Source organism: Corythoichthys intestinalis, chromosome 1, assembly GCF_030265065.1.
Source record: "Corythoichthys intestinalis isolate RoL2023-P3 chromosome 1, ASM3026506v1, whole genome shotgun sequence".
Classification (NCBI taxonomy): Eukaryota; Metazoa; Chordata; class Actinopteri; order Syngnathiformes; family Syngnathidae; genus Corythoichthys; species Corythoichthys intestinalis.
This window is the reverse complement of record NC_080395.1, coordinates 12,974,300-12,995,996: the sequence shown is the minus strand read 5'-3', so window position 1 is coordinate 12,995,996 and position 21,697 is coordinate 12,974,300. Positions and strand designations below refer to the sequence as shown.

Here is a 21,697-nt window from a genome sequence, read left to right as displayed (position 1 = left end):
CGTCAGTCGATGTAAACATGTTATCAGCCCAGTATTATTCAACATTATGGTGAATGACATCTTTAAGATGGTTGGTCAGGGAGTGGGCACATCACTTTTTGCAGATGATGCCGGAGTGTGGAAGAGAGGGCGTAATGTGAATCACATTTTACCTCAAATGCAGTCTGTCCTGAATAAAATTGTTAGATGGGGAAAGAAATGGGGTTTTAAATTTTGTGTCGTAATTCTAAATGTATGCTGTTTGGCAATAAGAAGTTTAGAGATCACCAGAGCTTGCGGATGTATGGAAAACCAATTAAAAAAGTTAAAGATTTTAAATTTTGGGGGGTTATTTTTGATGAAAATCATATGTGGAAAAATCAAATTGAAAGTGTAGTGTGAAAGTGTGAGAAAGTTATTAATGTGTTGTGAATGCCTTCTGGAAGCGCATGGGGGGCCTATAGGGAAACTCAGCTAATGTTTACAGAGAAATGGTCCTCTCTAGATTAGACTATGGATGTGTTTTTGGCCAGCTGCAGCCTCCCATCTTAAAAAACTGGATACAGTTCAAGCAAAAGCTTTAAGAATCTGTTGTGGTGCCCTCAGAACAACCCCCATCCCCATCAATGCAGGTAGAGTTTGGTGAGACTCCCCTGTCAATTAGAAGAGCAAAATTAGCCATGTAATATGTGATTAAATTAATTGCCTATCCAGGGAGACATCCTACTAAGCAGGTCCTTGAGGAGGTGTGGGAGTGGGGGGCTAACAAGACTGTGCCTTATGTATACGAAATGAGTAAACAACTGCAAAGGCTGAAACTAGGAGAGGTGGGTGTGGCCTCAAATATGATTTGGACTGGTAGTCCACCATGGACTTTACCTACCCCAGACATTGATATATCAGTGATGACACTGGCTAAAGAAGGAAGTAATTAAGTGGGGGCTTGTGGAAAAATTGATAGCAAATAGATGAGAGGGGTTTGTTCAGATTTACACTGATGTGTCAAAGGACCCAAAGTTGGGAAAAACTGGTTTTGCAATTCACATTCCCAATTATGATGTTCTACAGTTCAAAAGTATTTGCAATATGTCTGTATATACAGCTGAAATTACAGCACAAATAAGTGCATTACAGTGGGCAGAGAGTACGAAACATGAAAGGGTAGTGATGTGCACTGATTCAGCATCTGCTCTGGAATCTTTGTGGAGGAGAGGACTTGGTACAAGACCTGACCTCATGTCAGAGTTGTTGTCAATCGTTCATAGAATTGAGAGAGCAGGTGGTGAAGTAGGTTTTATATGGGTTCCAGCCCATGTAGGAATCTTCGGAAATGAAATGGCTGATATGGTGGCAAAATGGGCTCTAAAACTAGAAATTCAAGTTAAAATAGTCCCTGGAGTTTATGAGTGGAAGGGTAAAATTAGAGCATATGTGACAGCTTTCTGGCAAAAATATGGGAGAGTGACACCAGGGGGCGCCATTACTTTTCTATTAACCCATCTGTCAAATTTACTGCAGTATATACCGGTAAAGAAAGAAAGTATGTTGTCATATTAACGCTTCTTAGACTGGGTCACTGTGGACTAGCGTGGGATCTAGCGTTCTAGCCAAGATGGGTAAAGATCCTGATGGAATGTGTGAACACTGCAAACAAGATCATATGGTGAAACGTGTAATGATGGAGTGTACAATATACAGTGTTCAGGGACGGGAGCTTTAAAAAAAAAAAAAAAAAAAAAAAAAAAGTGGGCCGTTGCCGCAAGGTGCTGTGACTCTAAACGATTTGTTGTGGCCCACGAAGGCAGGGGCAGGATAGAGCGATAAACGCTTTGGCGGACTTGTTAGTTGCAACTGGGCTGAGATGGGTATGAACGTCATTACGTTATTTAGCCCCATTGAGAAAGGCAGCAATGTGCCAGTAGGCATCGAGTCCGACTGAATTCAACTAAAGAAGAAGAAGTTATTTAGTGTTCTGTTCTCCTATGGGGAGAGATTTCTTCTAACCAAACGAGCTCCTTCAAAACATTCTCATCGGGTAAGTACCGAAGTAAAAATTTTGTGGACTAAAGAGTCCCATTTTAAAGCATAGTGGAAGTCGTTTGGCTTTATATTGAAGCTTCGCAGCTTTACCAAACTTGTTTAGTTTTGCTTAGCTCGCTAGCTAATACACGTTAAAGCATTCCGATTGCTTTGGCTTAATGCCACTTCCCATTTGCAAACTTTGTTTGTTGGTTGTGTTAAGGTCGGGTTTCTGGAGCACACACATAATTTGTTTATTCACTCAAACCTGCCAAAATTTGACGATCTTCTGAAGTGTAATGCATCAATAATCCTCTATGAAGTAGGGTGACCATATTTTGATTTCCAAAAAAGAGGACACTCAGCCTGGCCTCAAGATACTTGAATTTTACTCGAAGTTCACTCCAAGATGCCTATATCACTTTAATATATTTAATGTGTGCCCCCTCACTCTGGATGGAAAAATGCAGTTTGAAAAAAAAAAAAAATAATGACTTGGGGGGGTATATATATGTGTGTGTATATATATATATATATATATATATATATATATATATATATATATATATTAGGGCTGTCAAAATTATCGCGTTAACGGGCGTTAATTAATTTTTTAAATTAATCCCATTAAAAAATTTGACGCAATTAACGCAATTGGCCCAGCCCAGACAGATTTAAATGACAGAGGAGTGAAAGGCCCACTTGTAAATTGTGTTTTGCGGAGTTTTGCTGCCCTCTGCTGGCGCTTGGGTGCGACTAATTTTATAGTGTAAGTAATTATTGCCATCAACAATGGCGGGCTACAAGTTAATTTTTTGATTAAAAATTTTACAAATTTTATTAAAACGAAAACATTAAGAGGGGTTTTAATATAAAATTTCTATAACTTGTACTAACATTTTTCATAAAGAACTACAAGTCTTTCTATCCATGGATCACTTTAACAGAATGTTAATAATGTTAATGCCATCTTGTTGATTTATTGTTATAATAAACAAATACAGTCCTTAAGTACCGCATGCTGAATATATATATATCCATCTTGCGTCTTATCGTTCCATTCCAACAATAATTTACAGAAAAATATGGCATATTATATAGATGGTTTGAATTGCAATGAATTGCGATTAATTATTTAATCGAGTTAATTACAGCTTAAAAATTAATTAATCGTAATTAATCGCAATTCAAACCATCTATAGAATATGCCATATTTTTCTGTGAATTATATATATATTCTGTAAAATAAATTGTTGGAATGGAAAGATAAGACACAAGATTGATATATACATTCAACATACGGTACATAAGGACTGTAGTGGGCATTTCACTCTACTGTCATTTAAATCTGTCTATGCTGTCCTCACGCCGAAGTGTCTACTTTTTCCAAAGCTAGACAGCTAGTGAACGACGCCTTAATAATCAGACTTCTTCCTTTTTCATCTGATTTATTAATAAAATTGCCTCAAACCATTTTCCTCTTTAGACCATCGTAAAGCTACAAAAAAAAAGTACACAAGCATTGCATTAGCAACAACGTTAGCTTAGCACCCTATACAGGTTAACTAAACATAAACAAAAAGCGTCTCATACAAAAAATATAACATTTCGCTTATTAACATAATATGTACATTCTTTACAACAACCATACTTACGGACAAATCTTGTCCAAGGATCATATAAGCACAACAGAGACGTCGTGCAGCCATATAGAACTGGCAAGAAAAAAGTAAACCATGTCGCAAAGCGACCACAAGAGTTCGCTGTTAGACAGCATAAAAAGCCTTGCTGTAAACCTTACCAAAAGGCAGAATACTGTCTGAATGGGACATGTGCGTTAATTGCGTCAAATATTTTAACGTGATTAATTAAAAAATTTAATTACCGCGTGTTAACGCAATAATTTTGACAGCCCTAATATATATATATATATATATATATATATATATATACACACATACAGTATGTATGTCTACGTATACGTATAATATATAATGCAGACCCATAGAAATGTAGCCCAGTCAATACACATAGACAGAGTAGGCTATGTGCCAAGTAAACATTTTTATAAATTACTATAACGACAATTGTCCTTGACAAATTGTTATTCCCATTCAATTGATATTCTCATTCAATGTTCTAGATTGCACACAAACAAAAACCGAAATAAACTGACAAACTATTCAACCAGCATGTTTCCAAACGTAGCAGTTAAAAACTACGTTTCCCATAATGCCTAGCGCGGTTTAGCTTACTGATAGCTAGCTGAGGCAAAAATCAAACTTTGCTATAAAAGTTTACAATCATCGGCAGCGCAACGATGCGATACCAAACGGGATTTTACAGTCAAAGCTCCGACAGCAGTCAACAGTTGCCATTATATACGTATTTATCGTAAAAAACCTAATAACTGGGCAGGCGTTGTGGCCAAATCGTCAACCCAGTAGATGGCGGTAATGCCTCATGATAGGGGTAAACTGCCAACAAAAACAAGAACTACTCCTTCCCTCCCTACTACTCGGAGTCATGTCATCGCAGGCAGGCGCTGCCACCCAGCAGCCAGAGGAATTCTCTTCAAATTGGTCCCGTGAAAAATCATAAAATCCGGACATTTTTATGAATTTATAAAAAACCGCCCGGACCACGAGGATAGTAGGTGAAAGTAGGACTTCTCCGGGCAAAAGAGGACGTTTGGTCACCCTACTATGAAGCATACAAAAAAATATTATCATTAACCTCTTTTTCCAATGTTTCAGAGGATAAAACGTGACTATTTTTGTTTCTTTTGGAAATGCCATTGTATTTCTGGATTATATTGTTACTGTTTAGCTCTTAAAAATACACCAGTTTTCTGTCCAAAACAGATCATTTCCGTGTGCACTGCCTGACGGCTAGCTAACATTGAATATCCTCCAATTAAACACAGGCTTGGTCTTTTCGTGTTTTTGTATGAACCCATGATTAAGGGATAGATGATGGATGGGTAATTCGTTTGTGAAACATGCATGCATTCAACACAATTGAACAATATATGCTGGGTATATAAATACTGTACCATGTAGACGCCACAGTTCATGTAAGCCACAGGTTATAAGTATAGGTTTGTATGCACACACGCACGCGGTGATCAAACGCAGTCTTGAAAATTCTCTAAAGTATTGGTTTGTTTACATACAGGAGGACTTAACAAATTTGTTTCATATTTCTCTTTTCCCCTCAAACACACAGATAGATGTAAAATACTTACAGACATATAGTTTGTAAGGCAGAAACGTAATAGAATCCACACAACACCCCAGGTTTTCTTTTTTTCTTTTTTTTTTTTTAAACAAAGCATTCTGATCACTTCAAGTCAATTTTATAGCACTTTAAAGATGCAACGTTATTGGTGATATTAAGTGTAATATTCTATCAATGAACATTGCAATCCTGTGGTCTCATCACGGCTGAATGACCTGTATATTTCTCCCTATTTTATTTAAAAAAAAAAAAAAAAAAAAAGCAACCTCAATACCATGGCAAAAGCTCGACTTAAGCAAATCCCGTGATTTTTTTTTTTTTTTCCACCCAGTGTCCGGGAGACATCACTGTAGAAGATCTTCACCCTGAAAAGCACGATAGCCTCCACCTTAAACAGGAAGAGGAGTCCGAGATGCCGTACATAAAACAGGAGGCAGAGCTAGAGACCACCGACATGAAAGAAGAAGACCAGGAAGTTGAAATCACCAAGTTTTCAATAGATGTCAGTGTGAAGAGCGAAGAAGACGAAGGACCAAGCGAAGAGAGTGAATCAGCGAACCCTTCGAGCGACAGCTCATTTCAGCACTTGACAACAAAAGGAGAGGGACGATCGCAACCGGACGGCCTTTTAGCTCCGCTTTCGGACAGCGACAATATAACGTCACATTCTTCTGACTTTAATACTGATGAGGAGGAGGAAGACAAATCTTTAAAGAAGTCATCATTGAAAAGGGACACAAAGCAATGTGCAGTTGGGAAACTTTTTCCCTGCTCACTCTGTGAAAAAACATTTTCTTGGAAACGTAATTTAAAAGTACACATGCATACACACGATGAGGAGAAGCCTTTTGCCTGTACACTTTGTGATAAAAAATACTTCACCAAGTCAAATTTAAACGTTCACACAAGAACACACACTGGAGAGAAGCCTTTCGTCTGCACACATTGCGATAAAAGATTTTGTCATAAAAATGTTTTAGAAGAGCATACGCGTACACACACTGGAGAAAAGCCTTTTGCCTGCACACTTTGTGGTAAAACATTCACTCGGAAGGGATATTTTGTATTGCACACAAGAAGCCACGCTGGAGAGAAGCCTTTTGCCTGCACACTTTGTGGTAAAAGATTCGTTTATAAGAGCGGTTTAAACAAACACACGCGCAGACACACAGGAGAGAAGCCTTTCGCCTGCTCATTTTGCGAAAAAAGATTCGCCGGCAAGGAACTTTTAAAAATTCACACAAGAACACACACTGGAGAAAAGCCTTTTGCCTGCACATCTTGTGGTAAACGATTCACCCAAAGGGGAAATTTAAACATACACACACGCACACACACTGGAGAGTAGCCTTTCGCCTGCACACTTTGCATAAAATATTTTCTCAGAAGAATCATTTTGAAAAACTTAAGCGCACACACACTGGGGAAAAGCCTTTTGCATGCTCACTATGATGTAAAAGATTCGATGTATCCGTTGTTTTGCTGACCCTGGATCCAGCAGTGCCTCTCCATTGTCTGTTTTTGCCTTGCTTTTTGAACACTGTCGACGAATAAATGATCAACTTGTTCCCGGTGAGCTTTCTTTAACCGTTCAAAATGGAGTCAGTACAAAGGGCTAACGCTGGTGTGAACGCGCGGAGTTTGGGCTTCCCGGCAGAATTGCTGGAGCGGCACCAGCGGGACGCCTTCTGGTTCGGCTGTCGCGGTTCGGGCAGCTTGGCTGGAAGGCCGAATTCCTTCAGGATGATATCGATGTACAGTATTAGATACATTTGATGCTTAAATCATAAAGCCTAGTTCCTAAGCTTCAAGGCTAAATGCAATAAATAGTGTTATGTACTCACATTTATATGTTCCCTTAATGCATATGGAGCCTTTTATTCTCAGTATCTTGCATTAACAATCTTTTATCATAATTGAAAAAATCATTTTTTCTTTGCACAGATTGAAGTCAAGCCAAAACAAAACCAGTAAAAGTATCATTAACAATGCAGCCAACTCCCCCTTTAGCCATGTTTATTTACAAAATAAAACACAGGGCTAAATTAACTCAAATTTACTCACACACCAAATTCCTTTATAATTGTACATCCACCCACGTCTTGTGAATGCATATTGATGATCAAAGAGTTGAGTAGACAAAGGGGATCATCTTGAATTGTCCATTATTTTTTATGAACTAGGATGGTTGTCCAAAAAAAAATTTTTTTAAATGAGAAACTTAAAGAAAATTTCAAAGGTTTAAAAAAATGTCTATATTTTTCACTCACCTGATTTGCCCTACTTTTAAGGTGTAAAAAAAAACTGCCTTCTCAAAATTTTTCGTCCCCCAGAAAATAAATATTTTAAGCTTTCCAATGATGTATCGCACATGCAAAGAGGACACGATTGAAATTGGGACAAATTGGGGGCCTCAAAGCGGAACTTCACGACACCTGAGTGTTTTCCGCCTAGGATTATTCGTCCTTTCAAAAATCTGAAATTTGGGCTCATTATGGCTTTTACTGCAAAAACGCAGGCATGTAGTATTTAGAATCCTTCATTTGAGCAGGTTCAGACAAAAGCAGATTTGCATCCGGTCGTCTCTTATATAGTCCTCCAGGACAGCTGCAATTAAGTGGCGTAAGCAGCCACACCTGGAGGAGTTGTGCGGCATGCTGGGAGGTGTAGTCTTTTGGCCAACGGCCATTTTGACTGGATTCTTCATCTCTGGCCAAAGAATGTAACGGTCTTCCACTACCTGCCCCTGCATGAGGTCACAATATATATACTACTGTTCAAAAGTTTGGGGATTGCTTTGACCGCAAACTTTTGAATGGTAGTATACTGTATATATAAATTATCAGTCTTTGTTAGCTGTTTTTGAAGTTTTGTGTTTGTACGCTACGTTCACTTACATCATGTGTAAGTAATGGGGGCTAAGCACACCCTATTCTTAAAACCTAGTGACTGCCCTGGTGTGCATGAATTTGATAACTGTTAACTCTTTTGTTTCATCAGCAGCGACCACCTGGGGCGTGAGTGGTTTTGTCAACTGCTGTTTAATCAAGTCCCTGTTTAATTAAGCCACCCTTTGACCAAACTTCCTTCAACTAGGCTTCCTTTTATTTGGCCTTTTAATCGGGTATGTTTTAAAGAATTTAGCTGAACGAGCAACTTGGGTAGTTATTTTCCTTTTCTGCCTTTTTCTTGGTTAGGGGTATTTTCACATTTGAGTTGTTTGCAGCGATTTTTCTTGTTTTCCAAACATTCAAAGGTTTTTATGATTTTGATAAAGCGTGTGTTTTATTTAATTGTCAAAATAAATCCACTAAAAAATATGGTAGCACAGAGAACAAATATCTCCTGCTTTCTTATTTTTGCCAGCCCTGTGTTTTCATCAGTTCCAAAGGGCTTGCCTTGCCCTCTCTGGTACACATTAAAAAAGAGAAAATGCAATAATGAAAGCCATATGTTGTTCAAACATAAAACAAAAACATGTTTACTTGAATGCTGGATGAGGTTTTGGGAATAAATTGATATAAGTGTGCTTTTATGCATTGAAGGAAATAGTGCCTTTTCTCGTAAGCACTGTCAAACTATTTGCATTATTCTAGCACACGCGATATAATCAAAAGGCATTTAACCATAGTTAAAGGAAGCAATATTGTAAAGTGTGAAAGGTGTGTGTGTGGGGCGGGGGGGGGGGGGGGGGGAGGCAGATTAACACAGACACACTCCTCACAAAGCAGAAGGCCAGCATCAGCACATTCCATGAGACGGAGGAGGAGTTCGACACAGTGAAGTGGACTATCTTATCAGCCCTTGCCTGATAAACAAAGGAAAATACGTCAATCATAATCTCTTCGGTGGGGTTAAGACACCCCGGCCTACCAAAGCAACTCTTGATAAGCTCGGTGCCTCTCGGGCGTCAAGGCAGGCCAAACCCCCACCTCAATTGCCTTAGCAACCATGACCTAGCAACAGAAGAATTATCCTAAACACACACCCTTCGTCCGGCCCAACAATACCCAAACACACCCCTCTTCCTGCCTAGAGCCTTCAAAAGACTGAATGTTTAACTAATCGCTGTCACTTTTCTGGGGAACCTTTTGTTGACTTGCCATAAGGTGACCCTGAATCATCACCTAGGTCCCTCTGTGCTGTATGATGGCTGTCGACTCAGAAGAAGTAGTCAACTTGTGTTTCGAAGCATTTTTCCAACTTTCAAAATGGAGTCAGGACAAGGGGTTAAGACTAAGGTGAATGCGCGGAGTTTGCCCTTTTGGCCAGATTGCCTGGTCCCGCTGGCCCGGGTCGTTGGAGCTGCGCCAGCGCGAGTCCGGCGGTCCAACATGCTTGATTCCGGCGGTCTGGTCAAAGGTCAGATTCCTTCAGCATATGCGTGGAGATTGAGGGAAGGCAGGTGGCCAAAAAATGCCCCCCTACACATATCTTCGAAAGTTGTTATCAGGCTCTAGTACATCTGACGACCGGGTTTGTTCCTATTCTAGCTCCTGTCGCCCCAACCCGGCAAGGGTGCGTACATTGTTGTCCTCACTGCTCGCTGCTATCTCGGCGCCATCCAGGCTAAGACACACTTGTTGTTTTCAAATGGACTGAGTCGCCGTCGTTGCCTACCCCCCTATTAAAACCATGGTGTATCAACAATCTTATTTTATGAGGTACTGCAGTAGTATAGGCAGTAAAAGCAGTAGCATAAGCATGATCGATGTATATCAGGTTTGCAAAGCATGATTAAAAGGTCAAGTAATTCTATTTTGGACAATAATGGTTGACTTTTTTTCCCAAATTCCTCCACTGTAAACTATTTTTAACGCTCTTGTCTGTTCCTACAAAAATCAACTTTAGACTGGCGTGGCACTTGGGAACATAGCTAATGTGTATTTCTGTTTGTATTTTCAATTCAATTTTTCATAACATTGTATTATCAATTCATTTATAGCATAGAATTGTTTAAAGAAAACATAATGTGATCAATCTTTTTTTCTTAGGTACTGCTGTAGTACAGACAATAAAAGCAGTTGTGTTTAAGCAAGATCCATGTTTAGCAGGTTCGCAAACATAATTATAGAATTACTTGACTTTTTTAGTCCAACTTCAATATTTTTGTTCATTACTAACTGACTTTAAACTACCTATTCTATCAACTATTTTTAGTCTCCGATATATAAATCAAATAGAGTCACTTGGGGACATAGCCAATGTGTATTTCTGTTTGTATTTTCAACTCCTTTGTTTGATCCATTCATTTATAGCATAGAATTTAAGAAATAAACATGAATAATGATTTAAAAAAAATATATAAGCAATTATAATATGTACTGTATTTATCAAAGTCTTGTGAAGGAACCTGCTTTGAGTCTAGGCATCTGCTAACAGCGACATCTTCTGGCCGATCCCTCTCTTTGCCTCGATATAGTTCTTCCTTGCACTCTTTCGTACTTTAGGAATAATTAAATCTCATGGGTAAAAATTAAGCGAGTTCATTGTAATGTTCATTTATGGAAGAAGTGCAGCGGAAGCAGTACAGTATATAGCTAAGTCGTGTTGGATCTTCCAAACGCTTCAACATATCACACTGAAGTTTCAGCATAGATTAGGGAGCAACCGGAGGGAGGAGGTTGTTATAAATTGACTAAGAATAGGGTACACGGGGCTGAATGATTTGATGCATAGGATAGGAAGACACAAAAATGGGAAATGTGAATACTGCGGGGAGCGTGAAACTGTTGAACATGTTTTAATGGTGTGTGGGAAATAGGGAGAGCAGAGGAATCGGTTGAAAACAGTACTGGTACAGGCAAAAGAGGCATTTGGGATGAGGAATGTTCTACAGGTAAAGACGGCCAATATTCAAAAAAGAGCTAATAACATTTCTCAAGGACACAGGGCTGTTGAAAAGGATATAGGAAGAGGGTAATTTATTATTATTTGATTTATTTATTAGTATTTTCATTTTATTTTGGGGGGTTTAGGTTTTGTCTTCACGCTGGGTGTTTTTCATTACTTGTCAGGAGAGAATAATTTTAGACTGTAACTTCCTGATCTCGTACCAAATCGTCAACCCAGTAGGTGGCGGTAATGCCCCACGGTACCGAGGGGTAAACTGCCATTAAACAAGAAGAAGTTTCAGCACTTGAACGTTTTTACTTCCTGTTCACTTGATGCGAAATTTGTTTATGTTTACCCATCCGGGTTGTGCAGTTCTTTTGTGTACTGTTCTCCTAACCAAACGAGCTCCTTCAAAACATTCTCATCGGGTAAGTACCAAAGTAACAATTTAGTGGACTAAAATTTTCCATTTTAAAGCATCGTGGAAGTCGTTTGGCTTTATGTTGAAGTTTCGTAGCTTTACCTAACTTAGTTTAGCTTAGCTCGCTAGCTAATACAAGTGAAATGGTTCCGATTACTTTGGCTTAACGCAGTGCTTCTCAATTATTTTCCGTCACGCCCCCCCCCCCCCCCCAAAGAAGACGGAAATGTTTCGCGCCCCCCCCAAACTCTCTGCCGCCACTGTAAATAGTATCATTTGTCTATAATATGACTATTATAAGTACGCCTCTGCCTAACATTGTGTGCTTTTTTTCTATTAAAGAAAAAAAGTAACATAGATCAACTTATGATAAAGTGTAACTTTATTAACATTGTTTTGTTGCCTGAATTTAAAAAAAAAAAATCTCATGCAAACTAAAAAATACACTCGATGTACATTTTTGACCATTGGATACTGAAAAATAAAATGTAATAAAATCAGTAAACAATAACTAATTCAAATTGATTAGAAACATTAACTCATGTCTTTAAGTGGCGTCTTAATGGATTTGGCTTCCGGCTGTCCGCTATAATCATTTTTGGACACAGTAAACAGTGGTCTTTCCTCATCTCCCACTGTATTAAAGGTCAAAGCCAAAAGGCAAACTGCCCGAAAAAAGCGCATTCTCGGCGGCCGAGGGAGAACTGTAGGTGAGTCCGGTCGTCGTGACGATCCCAAACCGAAAATGGCACTTCTCGGGCGGACACCTGAGAACCGGAGAACACGGTGGGTAGCTGCATGAGTCCGGCCGGAAAACGGCTTTCGAAAACGGCGCACAGCTCTTCATATCTGTTCTGTCCTCTTGCGTAGTTCAAAAATACTGCGTGCACTCTGAAAATGAGAGCGCCACTGCCACCCACTGAGTGGATATACAAGTACACTTTATTCTAGTACGGCAAAAAAAAAAAAAAAAAAAGCATGTTCCCCGAGGTCACATGCGCACCCCCCTGGCATCGCTCTGCGCCCCCCTGGGGGGGCGCCCCACTATTTGAGAAGTACTGGCTTAACGCCACTGCCAATTTGCAAACTGTGTTTTCCGGAAAAGTAAATCGGTTAACAAGAGAGTGTTTACATTTAATTGAATACAACCCTTCCTGACTTGTCTTTAAGATGCGACAAATTACTACTATGTGAACGCCAACGCAACCCCAAACATCCAAGTCAATGAGGAGAGGAAATTCAGGTCACGACAAAAACGAAAGAAAATGCGGGTAAGTTCATCACATTAGTTGTTGTATTTTTCATGCAATAGCAGACTTGCTTTGATGTGATTGCGGATCATCCATAAGGTCGGGTTTCTGGAGTACACACATAACTTGTTTATTCACTCAAAACTGCAGGCGGGCGGACCGACGGACGGAGTTTGTGCAATGTGTATGCATTAAACACAACTGCACAATATTCAATACATGCTGGGATACAAATACTGTACCATGTAGACGCCACAAAAGAAGCTGGTTGAACGAAGAACTAGAGCAGGGCGGTAAACCGAAAATTTACCGTCACCGAAATTCTTCACGATGACCGACGTAATTTTGACCATGTCAGTAAATTCGGTAATTTAATAAAACAAGAAAATATAGTCTTTTTATCCCGCTTTGACGCTGTGTTGTTCGGCTATGTTCATTCCCCTTTAAGAAAGCAGACAGTGTGCTTACGTATGGAGTCACATGGTTTTCAGGAAGCCAATCAAACAGAAGCCCGGTAGGCTAATGCTAACGGCTAACGCTAAAAGTAACTTTCACCCGCTGTCCTCCCTGGTTCTCACGATATTAGGAGAGGATGCTTTCAGTGCGTTTTTCTGGTAGCCAAGCCAGAGGCTAACGCTAGCAGGCTAACGCTAGCAGCTAACAACGGCTACAAATGAACGTGAAAGAGTCGGACAGCGGCTCTAACCTTGTCGAAACGGCTGAAATTAATGAGTGGACTGGGCACGGACTTCATGTAGAAATCATCATGTCGCGTTATTTGGCATCTCTATGTGATTGTTCTGAAAGCTTTCATGATGGTAAAGCACTCAGCATAAAGTAGCCTAATCCAACAGTGAAGCCTATATATAATATGACAGTTTAATGGCCACAGCTATTTTTCTGTATGTGTTTGCTTTATTCTGCCATCATAAAACCTTAAATGTTTCATTGGCATCAGAGCAATACAGCTTTAATCTGGTTGTGTCTGTGTGGGGGGGTGCATGTATTAAAAAATGTTTCGGGGGGGGGGACTGAAACCTTGATGTAAACACTTGTGTTGAATAATTCGCAGCCATTACCAATAAATTGTCTGAAGTGTACTGTTAAAGCTGCAAGTCATTTGTGTTAGAATGACATGTTTGCACAGTCATCATATTGATTTTTATAATGTTGTACATTTTCCAAGTCATACAAGCTGTTATAAATGTTCACACTAGAATTCTTATTGTTTACAAGATTTTTTTTAATACTTAGTGTTTAGACTGCATGTGCAATTGTTAGATTGAAAGCTGGTTAAATAAATTTAACGAGAAACGGTTCATTTGTATTCCATGCATTGATTCAAATTTTCAAGTTATATAACAGTCCGTTTGGGCGAATTTATCGTCATTTATCGTCATCGAGGTAAATCTGCTCAATTTATCGTGATACTTACTTAAGGCCATATCGCCCAGCCCTACGAAGAACCGTGCCAGAGTTATGAAGGGTTAAAATCTCCGACAAATAATAAGTAGCCTGGTCATGAATAGAAAGAAAAAAATGAAAGTTGGAAATAATTTGGAAAATTAACCGGAAGCCAGTGGTGGAATGATAGCACGGCACGGGGGTAATATGTTTGCACCTGGGTGGATTGGTTAAAAATCAAGTAGCAGCATTTTGAACAAGTTGCAGAGATAAATAAAGGAAACATGACATATGAAGTTATTTAATTTATCTACATACGAGTTCTCATAAAAGGCTTTAACTACGTCAACTGTGTGTAATTAAACTAAAATATATGAAAATTTAATTGGTATTACATTGTGGAAAATAATTACCTTTATCACAATGTGGAATTTTTGGGCCGAATGAGCTTTGTATATACCCCATATTATAAAAAAAAAAATACAACCTCAATACGATGGCAAAAGCTCGACTTTAGCTAATCCTGTGAATTTTTTTTTGTCACCCAGTGTCCCACAGAGGTCTCTGCAGAAGATGTTCACCATGAGAAGCACAATCCCCTCCGTGTTAAACAGGAAAAGGAGTCCGAGATACCGTACATCAAACAGGAGGCAGAGCCAGAGACCCCAAACATGAAAGAAGAAGACCAGGAAGTTGAAATCCCCAAGTTTCCAATGGGTGTCAGTGTGAAGAGCAAAGAAGACGAAGGACCAAGCGAAGAGAACGGAGCAGCGAACCCTTCGGACGGCAGCTCATTTCAGCATGTGACAACAAAGGGAGAGGGACTATCGCAACCGGACGGCCTCTTAGCTCCGCTTTCGGACAGCGACGACATAACCTTACATTCTTCTGACACTGACACTGATGAGGAGGAGGATGACTTTGACCAAAATGCTTCACAATCTTTAAACAAGTCATCATTGAAAGGAGACACAAAGGAATGCGCGGTTGGGAAACCTTTTCCCTGCTCACTCTGTGATAAAACATTTACTGGGAAACGTAATTTAAAAGTACACATGCGTACACACACCGGAGAAAAACCTTTTGCCTGCACACTTTGTGGTAAAAGATATGTTGATAAGAGAGGTTTAAACAAACACACAAGCAGACACACTGGAGAGAAGCCTTTTGCCTGCACAATTTGCGATAAAAGATTTCATTGTAAGAGTGATTTAGAAAAACATCAGCGTACACACACTGGAGAAAAGCCTTTTGCTTGCACACTTTGTGGTAAAAAATTTTCTCTGAAAACTAATTTAGAAAGACATAAGCATACACACACTGGAGAAAAGCCTTTTGCCTGCTCATCTTGTGGTAAACGATTCACTCATAAGGGAAATTTAAACAAACACACACGCAGGCACACTGGAGATGACCCTTTCGCCTGCACAATTTGTGATAAAACATTTTCTTGGAAACGTAATATAAAAGTACACATGCGTACACACACCGGGGAGAAGCATTTTGCCTGCACACTTTGTAGTAAAAGATTCGTCGATAAGAGAGGTTTAAACAAACACACCAGCAGACACACTGGAGAGAAACCTTTCGCCTGCACAATTTGCGATAAGAGATTTTATTATAAGAGCGATTTAGAAAGGCATACGCGTACACACACTGGAGAAAAGCCTTTTGCCTGCACACTTTGTGGGAGAAGATTTTCTCTGAAGACTAGTTTAGAAAGACATAAGCATACACACACTGGAGAAAAGCCTTTTGCCTGCACACTTTGTGGTAAAGGATTCACTCAGAAGGAAGATTTCGTATCGCACACAAGAAAACATGCTGGAGAGAAGCCTTACGCCTGCACACTTTGCGAAAAAAGATTTTATCAGAAGACTGATTTAGAAAGGCATAAGTGCACACACACTGGAGAAAAGCCTTTTGCCTGCACACTTTGTGATAAAAAATACTCCACGAAGGCAAATTTAAACATTCACACAAGAACACACAGTGGAGAGAAGCCTTTTGCCTGCACACTTTGTGATCAAAGATTTTATCACAAGCCTTATCTAGAACAGCATCAGCGTACACACACTGGGGAAAAGCCTTTCGCCTGCACATCCTGTGGTAAACGATTCACAAATAAGGGAAATTTAAACACACACACAAAAAGACACACTGGAGGGAAGCCTTTCGCCTGCACACTTTGTGGTAAAAGATTTTCTCAGAAGACTTATTTAGAAGAGCATAAGCGCACACACACTGGAGAAAAGCCTTTTGCATGCTCACAATGTAGTAAAAGATACGCTCAGAAACGAACTTTAGTAAGGCACGCAAGAGGCCACACTGGGTTAAAACCTTTGAATATCAGCACCTGACAAAATATTCTGATTCCTGCATTTACAGTGGAAAAAGCATTTCAATTTCCTTGTTCAGTTTCCCTTAAGCCTCTTTTGATAACGTTTTTTAAATTATTTTTCAGTTGCTGTTCTTTTTCTATCCAATATATATATTTAAAATTGAATAAATTGTGTTACATGTCTTTGTGTTGAGATTGTTCCATGACAGACATACTGCTTTTAAGGGTGTTAAAAAATCGATTTTGAGATATTTCGCGATATTAGGTCACGCTATTTTCGTAAATATTCAAAATCCGTCTGTATCGATCATTACATGTGTGTTTTTGGTGGAAATAAATAGGGCTGCCGCTATCGAATATTTTAGTGATTGGTCAATTTTTTCTTTTATTCCAGACAATAGTTATAGGTGGTTTAAAGTGCGTACAACAGGAGAAAAAAAGTCTTAAATAGCATTATAATGTGAATTGAAATCATATTTTGAGACGATTTGACTATATACAACAATTTAGCAAAGCGCAGATGACGAGAAATCAGTCTTTTCTTCTGCCGGTTAGCCACGCCTACCATTATGGGGCTCTAGCGTCCCCAACAGATGGATGACGTCAGCGGAGTCACGATTTCATCTGATTTAGTATGCAGCCTATTGAGTGGGAATTATTCACAACGGGGAAAACTTGACGAATATTTTTACAGGATTTTCTTTTTATCCAAGTCTTTTTCCCCAATAGCTAAATAAATGGCATGGTCATGACAAATAACAATCTTGTGCTAAATGGAATATGAAATAATAAAAATGCATTTATTCAAGACGACATGGCAAAATTACTCCATAATGGTCAAAACTGTCGACTTCACCTTTACTGTCGCACCTCCCGAACGATATTTTATGCCACCTAAATGGGGCTTATGTCATTTCCATTCCCCGGCTTCGGAGAATGTAAACAAACCAAGAGGCATGACAGCTAGCCGACATGCTAACCCGAAACGAGTGATGTTTCTAAGTCTTCAAAGCGGAAAATCACAGATAACTAGCCCTGATCATTTCACATGACAACTGGGTTGTCGATTGTCTTCGCCGATGGGCAACTCGCCCGGCGGAGCGCAATTTACAGCTCAATCCCCAGCTACTAAGGACAGGAGCGCTCGCCAGGGAAACGGCTGGACAATGACCGCTGAACAAACCGGCCGACGTCGGAGGAGCGTGAAGCTGCCAAATGGTCAACACGAATATGGCAAAATAATGTTTTACTACACGGCGAAGTCGTAAACAGCGAGAGACTCAGTGGAGGAGGGCGGCTGCAGTTGTTGTGCAGCCAATAGGATAATTTGTGTATGAAGAGAGCTTTTTACATGCCCATCCATGATCAAATGTAAGTAGTCCTTTATTTCAAGAATGTCTGTAGAGTTTACTTTGTAATCGCTGTATTCGCGGCTATTTTTAACACAAAGTTGCAATTTCTGATCGGTCAGAAAATTTGACAGAACAGCAGGCACATGAAGAGGACAATAATCCGGCTATAGTGGTCACCTGGCGGGGGGATGTGCGACCAGCTGCCGGTCATCGGCCGAGGGGACAAGGAGATTGCCAGCCACAAAATGCAAGCCACCTACATATTAAAATGTTCCCAATATTTGAAATAATACAAAACAAGATGTTTACTCACTTCCTCGCAAGTCCCATGGTCCCACAGTAGTAGGGCTTGTTTTGGCCAATATCCACCGGTGAATGGGAACCTTTTGAAACCCCAAAAATGCGCACACGCCTCTCCCTCCTACAGCAAGATTTTTCTACAGCCGTTTGGCTGGCGTGATGCGAAAAATAAACGTATTAATCCGCAAAAAAAGTCCTTCTCATACAACAGTACGGCTGTATCGTGAAGAGGACTCCTTCTCCTGTACACGTCACAGCACCCTCTTCCTCAAAGCAAGACCGAAGCTGGAGGTCTGTAATTTTCGTAGCGCAGGATTTTAAAAATTGGTTAAATATATCGATCGCTTCTTCACACATCCAAGTGGTCCATTTCCTTCAGGAGCGTAAAATACCGCGTGTATTATGAAGTAAACATGCTTTTTCGTGTCACAGGCACTTTAATTCCCTGATACGTTTTGGTAAACACGCCTTCATCAGAGAGTCACTGGTGTTGGTGTGATGCCTTTATCAACGGATGGATGAAGGCGTGATTCACCTGTCAGAATGACAGGCGAGTCACGCCCTCTGATGACCATTCACTCTTTCAGGATGCTCGTCCGGTTAGTAGAGAGCATGTACGCCCCCTCGTCCCTATTGATGATCCTCGGGCCCCAGTTGCGGATCTCAATGGCCTCCCTGATCCAGCGCTGATGTTTGTTTTCTTCGCTGCAGAGGACTCTAGCCTTTTCCCGCAAGGAGGAATGTGAAAAGGAGACAACAGTGAGACAAACAAGGGAAATAAAAGAACGAGCACAACAGAAACATCACAAATCAGCTGTCACTAATCAGTGCAAAAGGGAAATCCCGAAAAGGGGACAACAGGCCCTCAGCATGCGCCCCTGACCATCAAAGGTGCGGTGGTCGAGAGGGTGAGCAGCACCAAATTTCTGGGGGTGCATGTCACTGAAGACCTCTCCTGGACCACCAACACCGCATCACTGGCCAAGAAAGCCAACCAGCGCCTCTACTTCCTCCGCAAATTGAGGACAGCCTTCTACAGAGGCACCATTGAGAACATCCTGACCAGCGGCATCACTGTGTGGTACGGAGCCTGCTCCAGCTCCTGTAAGAAGATCCTCCAGCGCATGGTGAGAGCCACTGAAGAGATCGTTGGTACCTCGCTTCCCTCTCTTGGAGAACTGTACACCTCTCGCCTCACCCGCAAAGCCCTACAAAGAGACTACACCCATCTGTCACACAGCCTCTTCAGCCTGCTGCCATCAGGCAGGAGACTGCGGAGTCAGCGAGCCAGAAATCGTAGACTGAGGAACAGCTTCATCCACCAGGCTGTCAGGATGCTCAACTCTCTCCCTGCTCTGCCATCGCTCCTCACATCCACTCCATCTGGACTCTGACTCCCCAGTCCCACTTCACAACGAACAGTCATTTTACACACAGTCGCTTTACAATAGTCATTTTATAACAGTTACTTTATAAATAGTCACTTTATAACAGTCATTTATAAATAGTCATCTAGTCAATTTATATAACCAACCCTTTTTGCACAACCATGAATGTTGGTATGTACAGTGGGGAAAACAAGTATTTGATACACTGCCAATGTCAAATACTTGTTCTCCCCTCTGTATGTATATATATATGTGTGTGTGTATATGTATATAGAACAATACATTTGTACTATTAGTCAGCTTCTTTTCCATTCACCTGTTTTTATTTTGTGTCTTGTTTCATAGATTTTGTCAGATTGTACAGTTGTCTATTTTTATATTTATTTATTTATTTCATTTTTTACTTGCCACTGAGGTTAGAGAGTCACGCAATTTCACTTCTCTGTCTGTCCTTGCACATGTGGTAGAATTGACAATAAAGCAAACTTTTAACAGTGAGACAAACTAGGGCAATAAAAGAACAAGCACAACAGCAACGTCACAAATCAGCCATCACCGATCACTGCAAAAGGGAAAATCACATCATGGACTGGGAAAAGGTCAGGTAATTAAACCACCTATAATTATTGTCTGGGATAAAAGAAAAATACGACTTATCTATAAAAGTAGACAAAATGAACTCAATACAACTATTTTAGTAATTGAGTATTCTCCTGAAAATTCCATTGAATAATCGGATGAAACATTTTTTTAAGGTAAAGAACAATTATACGTAAATATACATGAGAAAATGACATTTCACCTAATATTGAACCATTTATAGACAATGTCTTTATTTTAGATGTACATTGTTGAAAACAGCCAACAATTGCATCTCCGATGTGACGAGAAAAAAAATTCCCTGCTTTCACTCAAAAGACTTAAATTGCCTATCACGGCAAAAAGCATGTTTATTTCATATTTCACGCAGTATCTTATGCTCCTGAATGAAATGGACCACTTGGACTTGTTTGGAAGAGATTGATAAATTTATTCAATTTTTTAAGCCCACACCATGATAATGAGCGACTTCCTGGATTGACAAAGAATGCGAATGTGACGTCAGCGGTATAATCATCTTCAGTATAAACCCGATACTACAGTATGCAGAACGACTGCAGATTCAGCTGCATTTGCAGATTATTTCGTTTATTTTTTGCATCACACTAGCCCAATGTCCCAGCGAGAGGCGTGTGAGCCAAACCAAGTCCGACAACTGTGGGACCATTGTGAGGTGAGATGGCTACGTGTTTTGTATTTTGTCAAATACTGGGATCACGGCACATGTTTTAATAAGATGGTGGCTCGCATTTTGTAGGTGTCCCTGTCCAACGAGAAATCCACACGGCCGGCAGCTTGTCGCACACCATGGTCACCGGCCGGTAAAGATGCCCGCCAAGAATGCGGTTTCCTCGGCTTGGCGACAAGCAGACCCCCGCTTCAACGTCAGCCGGTTTGGCTGGCCGATCCAGCCCGCTTGGTCCTCTTTAATATATGTATATATAAGTAACTATGACACATATGTAATAATTATTATACATAACACATGTAATGCTTATATATGGCGGAAAACACTCAGGTGACTTGAAGTTCCGCTCTGAGACCCCCAATTTGGCCAACTTTCAAAATTGTCCGATATGCATGTGTGATACGTCATTGGAAAGATTAAAATCTTAATTTTCTGGGGAAGAAAAATTTTGAACAGGAGGGCATTTAAAAAAAAAAAATTTAAACAGCAAAATCCTATCTGAAGTAGAGAGCACGCGAGAGCAGAATTACAGACGCTATGACTTTAACGAGGTATTATCCCGTACTTACCTTGTTTCTATCCAAAAACTCCATGTAGCATGTATCACTGAGTGTCAAGACATAGCTGTGAATGACCACAGCTGGATTTTTTTTTTTTTTATGGGTGAAATATGGTAATATAACAAGGGTCACGATGCAAAAATCGCAGACATCAAGGAGTGGTCGAGATTTTCTTTTTCATACATTTACCCTTTTAAACGTTTTTTTTCTTTCAATTTTTTTCTGTTTGGATCGATTATTTATCATCTAACATATCGGAGAAAATGCGACAGTAACAAAAAAAATACAATTAAGCGATCGTTATGAGGTACATACCCGTG

General features: G+C 40.0%; 2 protein-coding genes across 2 annotated transcripts; both read left to right on the top strand.

Moving 5' to 3' along the window:
* Positions 1-1,713: 1,713 nt before the first annotated feature.
* On the top strand, positions 1,714-6,805 carry LOC130915857 (gastrula zinc finger protein XlCGF62.1-like). Its single transcript, XM_057836023.1, has 2 exons — positions 1,714-2,014; positions 5,570-6,805. The coding sequence occupies exon 2, from the start codon at positions 5,651-5,653 to the stop codon at positions 6,584-6,586; it is 936 nt and encodes a 311-aa protein (XP_057692006.1). The 5' UTR covers positions 1,714-2,014; positions 5,570-5,650; the 3' UTR covers positions 6,587-6,805.
* A 4,552-nt stretch (positions 6,806-11,357) lies between these two features.
* On the top strand, positions 11,358-16,851 carry LOC130915710 (gastrula zinc finger protein XlCGF57.1-like). The gene is made up of 3 exons (XM_057835716.1): positions 11,358-11,501; positions 12,665-12,765; positions 14,697-16,851. The coding sequence occupies exons 2-3, from the start codon at positions 12,760-12,762 to the stop codon at positions 16,506-16,508; spliced, it is 1,818 nt and encodes a 605-aa protein (XP_057691699.1). The 5' UTR covers positions 11,358-11,501; positions 12,665-12,759; the 3' UTR covers positions 16,509-16,851.
* Positions 16,852-21,697: the final 4,846 nt, after the last annotated feature.

Coding starts and splice junctions, on each gene's coding strand:
- LOC130915857 (XM_057836023.1), top strand. CDS start 5,651: ATGCCGTACATAAAACAGGAGGCAGAGCTAGAGACCACCGACATGAAA.